The sequence below is a fragment of the Mya arenaria genome, chromosome 9, assembly GCF_026914265.1.
Source record: "Mya arenaria isolate MELC-2E11 chromosome 9, ASM2691426v1".
NCBI classification, from domain to species: Eukaryota; Metazoa; Mollusca; class Bivalvia; order Myida; family Myidae; genus Mya; species Mya arenaria.
This window is the reverse complement of record NC_069130.1, coordinates 65,193,405-65,203,256: the sequence shown is the minus strand read 5'-3', so window position 1 is coordinate 65,203,256 and position 9,852 is coordinate 65,193,405. Positions and strand designations below refer to the sequence as shown.

The 9,852-nt window shown below is 39.3% G+C and overlaps 1 protein-coding gene across 1 annotated transcript; it reads right to left on the bottom strand.

The window, feature by feature from the left end:
* Nucleotides 1-3,880: 3,880 nt before the first annotated feature.
* On the bottom strand, nucleotides 3,881-8,774 carry LOC128246464 (uncharacterized). Its single transcript, XM_052964676.1, has 3 exons — nucleotides 8,604-8,774; nucleotides 7,273-7,859; nucleotides 3,881-4,265 (listed from the first exon to the last, which is right to left on the bottom strand). Exons 1-2 carry the CDS (start codon nucleotides 8,689-8,691, stop codon nucleotides 7,285-7,287), a joined length of 663 nt encoding a protein of 220 aa, XP_052820636.1. The 5' UTR covers nucleotides 8,692-8,774; the 3' UTR covers nucleotides 3,881-4,265; nucleotides 7,273-7,284.
* Nucleotides 8,775-9,852: the final 1,078 nt, after the last annotated feature.

The window sequence follows — 9,852 nt, the reverse complement described above, 5'->3', positions numbered from 1 at the left end:
AGCCTTGGAACCGTGTCATCAGCCAGGAATCCGTGTCATCAGCCTGAGAGCCGTGTCATCAGCCAGGAATCCGTGTCATCAGCCTGTGAGCCGTGTCATCAGCCTGCGAACCGTGTCATCAGCCTGTGAACCGTGTCATCAGCCTTGGAGCCGTGTCATTAGCCTGAGAGCCGTGTCATCAGCCAGGAATCCGTGTCATCAGCCTGTGAGCCGTGTCATCAGCCTGCGAACCGTGTCATCAGCCTGTGAGCCGTGTCATCAGCCTGGAAGCCGTGTCATCAGCCTGTGAGCCATTTCATCAGCCTGAGAACCGTGTCATCAGCCTTGGAGCCGTGTCATCAGCCTGGAAGCCGTGTCATCAGCCTGAGAACCGTGTCATCAGCCTGGGCGCCGTGTCATCAGCCTGAGAACCGTGTCATCAGCCTGGGCGCCGTGTCAGCAGCCTTGGAACCGTCTCATCAGCCTGGGAACCATGTTATCAGCCTGGGCGCCGTGTCAGCAGCCTTGGAGCCGTCTCATCAGCCTGGGAACCATGTTATCAGCCTGTGAGCCGTGTCATCAGCCTGGTCGTGTCATCAGCCTGGGCGCCGTGTCATCAGTCTGAGAGCCGTGCCATCAGCCTAGAAGCCGTGTCAGCAGCCTGGGAACCATGTCATCAGCATGTGAGCCGTGTCATCGGCCTTGGAACCGTGTCATCAGCCTGGAAGCCGTGTAATCAGCTTAGAAGGCGTGTCATCAGCCTGGGAGCCGTGCCATCAGCATGGAAGCCGTGTCATATCAGCCTGGGGGCTGTGTCATCAGCCTGTGAGCCGTGTCATCAGTCTGAGAGCCGTGCCATCAGCCTAGGAGCCGTTTCATCAGCCTGAGAACCGTGTCATATCAGCCTGGGACTGTGTCATCAGCATGGAAGCCGTGTCATATCAGCCTGGGGGCTGTGTCATCAGCCTGGGAACCGTGTCATCTCCCTGGGAACCATGTCATCAGCCTGAAAGCCGTTACACCAGCCTTGGAACCGTGTCATCAGCCTGGGAACTGTGTCATCAGCCTAGGAACCGTGTCATCAGCATGGGAACAGTGTCATCAAGAATCCTAGGAGCCATTTCGTACCTATCGTAATTTCAATAGTAAAATGTCACTTAAAATCGCTTATTGGCACAAAATCGTTCCTAGCACTCATGATGAACGACCCCCAGGATCTGTACATCATATATCTGTGTCATGTCATACTTATTGGGTAGGTATTAGTTTGTTCGATACAACGACCTCTTTTATGCCACGCGAATCTATGTATAATGAATGTAATCAATACGTACAAGTGTACACTTGTTAAGATGCCGTTCATGAAATCATTGGCTTATATACTTGTAAATCGTTCTTTTGCGGGCAGTATATGGATGCGAATGATGAAACAATGTAAAGAATTTCCACCATTTAAGCCACGAAAGAGCTGCTACACAGTGTGTAGAATATATACAGTTACAACAATGGACGTCAGAACCGATCTTGCTCTGTGTTTGTATCTCTTGTCGCTTAGCAATTTAATATATTGATAGATAAAGTATCTTACTATCTGGCCAAATGTGCCAATTCGATAGCAATTTTCTTACTATTCGCCAACACAATTTTTTAAAACCTGTCAAATCCTCACAGTTAAAACGGTTAAATACTCGACGTCGTTAATATTCTTGAAACATATCATCACTATTTATCTTTAAAGAGTATGTCGCAAACGGCGTGATAAAAATGCTGTTAAAATATTTAGATATTATCTTATAGTCTAAGACAAGACTAGAAGTTCTTTCATTCTTTTTGCTTGTAAAATTAGTTGAAATATTTTAATCATATGCATTAATTTACGTAAATATGAGTTGTCTGAAATAATTGTGTGTTGTGTTGTTTTTTTTCATTTTTAATTTCGTTGAAAAAAATCTTACTCAAGGACAAAATTATTTTAGAATGTATGAATATATACATGCACGTGTATATGTAATGGAATAGCGTGCATAAATTTAAAAAGTAAAAAACTTAAAAAAATGTAAAAAAAACCCTGCGAGTATTCGTCTTTGAATGCTTCCCATCAATTATGGAGGATAACAATATATAAAGTCCATGTGTTCAACAGTGATTGTTATCGCTGCAATTGAAACAGATTTTGCAAAGGGCGAATCGCTAATATCTCTAAAATTATTGTTCACGCAGTTATGATCCGAAAATAAAGATAAACAAAAAAGCGCATGTTTAATACGGGGAACTTTCGACATGAATGTGGGGGACTTGAGACACGGATGGAAGTTCGACAAACCCGGCCCTAATTTCTGGAAACATCTTAAGTCTCTTATAATATGAGTAAGCGTAGCTTAGCTCAAATTCTTATAAGCTCGTGTGTTGTTTGTTTGTGGATGTGTGTGACGTTGTTTCTGGCTTTGGCCCTGCCTCATTGAACGGGGGTTATGCGTTGTTCTGTGTTTCTGGCTTTGGCCCTGCCTCATTGAACGGGGTTATGCGTTGTTCTGTATTTCTGGCTTTGGCCCTGCCTCATTGGACGGGGTTATGCGTTGTTCTGTGTTTTTGGCTTTGGCCCTGCCTCATTGAACGGGGTTAAATGCGTTGTTCTGTATTTCTGGCTTTGGCCCTGCCTCATTGGACGGGGTTATGCGTTGTTCTGTGTTTCTGGCCTTGGCCCTGCCTCATTGAACGGGGTGGGTTATGCGTTGTTCTGTGTTTCTGGCCTTGGCCCTGCCTCATTGAACGGGGTTATGCGTTGTTCTGTGTTTCTGGTCCTGTGCCATTAAACAGGGTACTTGTTTTCAAAGTTCTTGACTTGTGGATTTGTTTCGGAATATATTTTTAAATAAATATTTCAAATGAATTTGTTTCATGATGATCTCGATGAACTACAGACTATTTTATTCCGCAAAATGAAGATAAAGTAAGATATTGGATTTTTTCAAGGGACACAAAATATTATATCTGCCTGGATACCCTATTCCTCAGTGGGACGAAACATTAGGCCCATATTACACAGTCCATGCCGTTTACAGATCCCTACCTTTGTTTCATTACCGGAGTTTGATTAGGTTTGAGTTTCATCAAACACTTCGACAAACCTGTTTCCAAAATAATGTTTTGACAGGGCTCCGTCAGGCGGTCGTTTTGCGAAAAGGTTTGTCGAAGTGTTTTAAGTAACTAAACCCAATCAAACTCTGGTAAAAGACCGAAGGCCGGGCTCCGCAAGCGGCATAGACTGCGGTGTTTCATATTTAAATGATGAAGAAATAGTAGTTATATTCGTTTAAATTATTCATCAGAAGCAAAATGGTTACTTCCGACGTAGCATTTAAAATGACGTAATTTTATCACGTGGTATATACAGACTGTTACAATCACAGGCATCTGGATCATTGTTTGTCACTTAAATGATGTTTAAAACCATTTTGGGTACATACAATGAGATAAACAACACATCTGAAGATATTTAGTGTATTTTTTGTATATCAAAGACACTAAATATCTTCAGATGTGTTGTTTATCTCATTGTATGTACCCAAAATGGTTTTAAACAACATTTAAGTGACAAACAATGATCCAGATGCCTGTGGCTACAATTGGTTGCATTAGATGCATTTCAGTTTATACATCTTCTATCGGCAAACGTATTATTATATGTTTTGAAGAAATCTACTTCAACCCTATGATGGCTGTAAGATTTTAGAGCGGATAACAATTTACAAATAAAATTGCATTCACGTTTCCCTCGAAACTTAAGTACTTATAATTACTATTTTTGCCAGAACAGTCTTTCATTTATTGAATGCCCAACCAGTTTATTAACGCGTATTTGACCCTGGCCCTACAAACTAGACTAAGTGAATAAACAAGCCGTGTTTAATAATTTATTGTAGTGTATAATAAGTACAGGTGAATGGGTAGATAAAATCTCTCACAAAACATTCAGCACTGAACGGGTTTTACCATTTACACTTTATAATACAAAACCACTCATACCGTTTCACTATTCATTATTATTTTTTTGTATTCCTTATATATCGTGTTCAATATGAACATAAATTTACGTTTCGTGTTCAGAACACATGCATGGTAATTATTAGGTCAAGGTGTCAATAAAACGCTATTATGACGTCACTTTTATGACATGGTTGATTTTTCCGACGCTGTCGACTGTGGGTTCACATGGAATCTCTCGATAATCGCTTGTTGTTAATGTGGTATAGGCTCTGTTTGTTTAGCCTCCGTGTGGACTTTACCTGAAACGATAAAATATCATATTTTGTTTCTTGATAAAGTAGGTAAAATAACTCATTTACAAAAAAATACATTCTGACTTGAAATCTGTGACGGAGTCCCTTTAAATAATTTGATTGGCTAAAAGTGATTGTTGTTGGATAAATATTGTCCAATCAATGAACGTTTTGCATAAATTTAAACCATTGGATAATGCAGTGTTATACAATTGGTGGCTGCAGGTCCAAGTGTTTATGTGTTTAATGTAAAAACAAACCTGACACTGGTAGTACATTGCTTTAAATATGTTGAAATTGAATTGAATTACTTTATTTACAAATATGCTGCTCGAAAAGACTATATATAACTTGTTGTTTTTTTAATACTCAAATATATCAATTAAGGTTCTATATTGAAACAAATTTTGAAAAAAAAATTGGCCATAACAGTATTTGTTATTGCTTCAAAGCTGCACTCTCACAGATTGACCGTTCTGACATTTTTTGTTTAGAATGGGCCGATTTTTGCGCTGATGTCTGGAAACCAGTAGTATAAGGCTGCAGTCAAAAGATCAGTTCGCAAGTTTACATATTTACGTTTAAAATTGATGTTTTATCTCTTGAAGCGTTACTTATGAAAAATGAAGTTTAAGGCAGTGTTTCAAACAATTGAGATTTGCTACACTGTGAGTTATCTTATATGACCGATTGAAGGCATTAATACCAAAATCTGCTGAATCTAAGACAAAAGCAAGAAATAAATGTCAAACCTGTCAATCTGTGAGAGTGCAATTTTGATGGATAAAGTATAGAAGCATATTATATAGTACACTTTAGTTGAGATATTAACATGAATGTTGTTGCACAGCCGTGCGTGTTTTTTTGCGCAATAAAATGTGTTATTTTATACTTTGGTAATGAAAAATGACCTTGTTATAATTACTGGTCATTTTAATGTCTACTTGCGTATTTTTTACGTGGTTCATGTAATTAACGTATTTCTTTTTATTGCGGTGAGCATGTATTCTCTCTTTTGTGATATGCATAAACCAGATGCAATAAATGTCATCTAAATATGGTAACAGAGCGTGTCCTTTATACATGTCGACTGTCAGTTTATACGAATCAACATAAGAATATAAAAGAAAACAAAAACTGAATAAGGAAGTTTTCGTGGACATGAACAAGATTCGGCAAACCTTTCCGTATGCAAAATATACTGTTAAATCATTTTTTGCGATCGTACCGCGTGTACACTGGCAATGCGATCGCTGAACGAGTCTGCTTAAATAATTAGAAGTTCGCGCATGCGTGCTGGCTAGTGTAGAGACACTCGCGTCAGCTCGTGCCAATTCGTTCCAACTATTAAATTGCTTTGATTTTGTATCCAATTCAAGGTGTTTTAGTCTTCTTTCTTGAAGGTCAATATATATTTTTGTGAATATACCATGCATATATCGTGCGTTCAGTTCGGTCTTTATTATATATATTTGTACAAGTAGCTCATTAAATGTGGGCGTGGTGTCACATTTATTCCTGTAGACGTATTTAAAACGTCTTAACGTCAAAGATGACAGACGCTACCTTGCACGCAAGAGCTGTTCGCAATAAACTCAACTGTGGCAATTTAAGTAGCATTTAGACAACGGTTATAATAGAAGATGTATTTTTATCATTTTTCAGATGTCCATATTAATTTTGTGGTCCAGTTCCAAAACAAGCTTTCACAGGTTGCTGTCATTTTTAACGTGTTCAACCGGAAGGCTGAAAACAAAGAGCCGTATTATTTGAAGGTGTAATTCATGGCCCTTGCAGGGCAGAGCTCTCCGTAAATTAACTAACAACTGTCAAGTTACTGAGCCGTCTGCTTGATATCAGATTAAGATTTGCATTTGTTCATAAATCATAAGACTTTTAAGAAAACTGGCGATAACCGGTTGAAAACTATGTTTAACCGAAATCCCAATCGCGTCCCGGCAAGGATGTCGACGTTGTATTAGTTATTGACTATTTGTTGTTGTAGCAAATAATTTACACAGCATAGGCCGGGTACAGCTCGGCTGTCCAATTAATGGTTAAGTTAACAAAAAAATGAACAGTTACTTACTTTGAGTGGGAGTACATGCGAGAACCACTAAATTTACTTGTTAAAACAAAATAATGACTTAATTAAGGCTTTCTAAGTGGTTAAATGAGAAACCGGCCGCCACATTGGCGGAGGCATAGGGATAAACACTACATAATTAAATAAAGGAAACATGGATACTATTTCTTTGTGTTCTCACGAGTTTCTTAATTCTAGCCAGCGTGCATGCGTAAGAAAACCAAATAATGACGAAATGGAAATGGCGGTCTTAATCAGAATCCGTCCGGCGATATCATTGGCCACGCAGCGTGTCCGAGGGTCGGATTTTAAATTCAAAGTGAACGTCAAATAGTTCCCTACTGACGTCGTTTTTCATTTTAATTTTGTATTAATATTGTTCTGACTCTGCTCTTCTAAATCGTGTTTTGTTTAATTTATTAGCCTTGCCCTTACAAAATGTATGTTGAAATGGCGCGTGGAATCACGGGAATCGTCCACGTCCGGTAAAAAACTCGGAAACGCATGACCGTTACAGTAAGCAAGAAACAGGTTGAGTTTATTTTTTGAAAATAAATAATGAGAACACATTTAAAAAGAGGTTTCTACATACTGTTACTTAGTCATTAAGATGCAGTGATATATAACTTGAATATATTTGTAAGGGCAATGGCAGGCACCTATGTTATATATGTACCTCTTAAATATCCGTAGCTAGTTTAGCACAAGGGGACAATTTTTTTGATGTTGTACCTTTCTTTTATTAAATTTTCACATGTATAGCCTATATCATCAAAACGACGATCTCACCCCTTTGACAGACCCTTGTTTAAGAAATCCTCATCAAAGTTACAAACCAGCAGATGTGTTTCTATGTTTTTACTTGATACTTTTCTTATGTTAATGTAAGAAAACAAAATTTTAAATCAAAATAGTTCACGCCTTTACCGTAAGTTGTGTTTACAGATGAGGTAAGCAACACATGCCGCCCGACTCCCGGCATCCAATATCAAACTCGGACTTCCGGCAATGGGTGCTCAGAAATGAGATCATGGTCTCTCCGCGGGCGATGCGTGGTATCTCTGCCGCCTCCATTGGTTCCGCCGCAGCCTGACGCTTCTTCCGGAATAGACTCATACCAAAGAGAGTTGCAAAAGGATCGTTGGCGGAAGTCCCGGTGCCTGCACTTGTCCCAGTCCCTGTACCCGTGCCGGCTCCAAAGTTGAAAAGGTTGTCAAACATTGACATTGGGTTAGTTGGAGCTTGTGTCTGAGCGCCGGCGCCAGTGCCGACTGCCGGGGTGTATGCAGGGGCTCCCACGGCTGCCGGACTGCCGCCACCCGCAGACGCTGGGAGCCGTGTGTGCTGCTGACCGAGGGAGGTTGGGTCCGGCTTGCCCTGGCCCGCCCGCGATCCCTTTCTGGTTCTAGTGCGCGACACTGGACGGCGTCTCTGCTGCTGACGCCGACGCGGCGGGGGCGGAGGAATGACGTGGATGCAGAAACCGCCATCAGTTCTACAGTTGTTCATCATTGCTGCAATCATGGGGTAAAATATATGCTATACCTGCAGTGCTTTATATAACTGTTCCCAAATGATTGGGATTTAACACAATGGTTTATATGATGCTGTTCTGAACATCTTACTTCTGTTTGATACTTTGTTCTATATGATGGTGGAAGGCTGTTAGTATGTACTTATAAAAATAAATGATTTCACGCAACGTTATCTTATAACGTTGTATTTTGTGTAAGTGCATACTTACAATTTTGCACTTTTTTAGTGGTCTACACACTATTCTGTTAACAAACCACTCACACTTTATATGTACCGCTTCACCTGATTACAATGAAAAACAGCTGACTGTTGATTTATTGAAATAAATGTACTGATAAACTTGAAGTATATAATGCCTTCTCATTGGACAAAAAAATATGTTGTCCACTTAGTACAAATAAAACAACAAAAAAGCAATCTCAATATCACAACACAATCCTTTCAATGATGAATCAAGTAAGACTTATATATGTAAAATGAAACGCAGGCCAATTATGCGCCACAATTATATACTGCCATAAAGTAAAAAAATATAATAAGTAGTATTGTAAAAATTGAACGGAGTAATTGTGCAACATTTTGGGGATGTAAGCGGAGAATTTGGAGAACAATCACTGATGCGCTCGCAAATTAAATTACAATAGTAATAACCCAACTCAATATCAAAATAGGCTTTCGGCCAAGAATTATGAATTACAAGAAAGAAATAAAAAAAAACTCACCATTATATTCTGCAATAAATCCATATGAATACTGTATTCCCGCTGCACAGAAACATAGAAGACCGATCAGGTCCGAAAAGTTCGCCATTTTGCCAACTCCGATGCAGTTATGAACGACGCGACGGCTAGGCCTGGACTGACGTTGCTTAATACGTTTTAACGCTACGGCTAAAGCACGCATCTGTCATTTATAGTCTGACAACCGTTAAGTTAAAGGGTCAGTTTGCCAGGTTGATTACAGCATGATCTGCCGGTCAGCAAGTGTATATACTGAATATAACAAGAGCGCCGCGGAACGAACGCCAGCGCTCAACTGTTTGTAATCAGTCGAAACAATGGGAATCATTCAGCAACATTTAAGCCATGGTAATCGGTCATGCTATGAATGTTCATAAAATCTTAGACAATACTTGAAAATGCCTGACAATACTTAAAAATAACTTGACAATACCTTGCAATACTTGAAAATACCTGGCAATACTTTACAATACCTGACAATACTTGAAAATACCTGGCAATACTTGACAATACCTTGCAATACTTGAAAATACCTGGCAATACTTGACAATATTTCGACTTTTATTAAAAAAACGAGCTAAAATTGATTCAAAAATGTTCAGTAAAATAAATATGTACCTTTAACGTTCACCCACACGTACTTTTGACGCATAATGCTTAATGATTAACGGCAGTTGTCAACGTAACTATGTTAAGGCTCTGTTCACACTTCACAGGGACGCCATTTCCAGCGTTTTCGAATTAGTGAGTACAAGTTCACCATGTCAACGGAACGGGAATGAGTACGTGACATTCACCAAACTATGGATTGGTAAATATAAACAGTGCAAAACTCGTCATGGCCATCAAGTTATATAATTACATAATTATAATTATATTAAACTCCTTTATACATACAAAAAATGTTTAGCGAATACAATTTAAATGGCACATATAGTAGGTCAAACACATACATGTATTTTGCTGCATTCTTTTCGCAATGCATTTGTTAACTAAAGGAACAGAACAATTAAATTAGCACATATACGATATCGGTGAGACAAACAAATAAAAAACATCTTTGGGTCAATCCACCCATCCCCTCTCTCAAGCAGGAAATACTTTTGGTTGTTGCAGTATAAAATCGCCGTTATACGAAATACGAGTTACGATAAGTGTTGCCGTCGTCGTCGTGCTGTTAGTGTACATGCATGCTTGTCTATTGATACAAGAAAAACGTCGTGTTGAATGT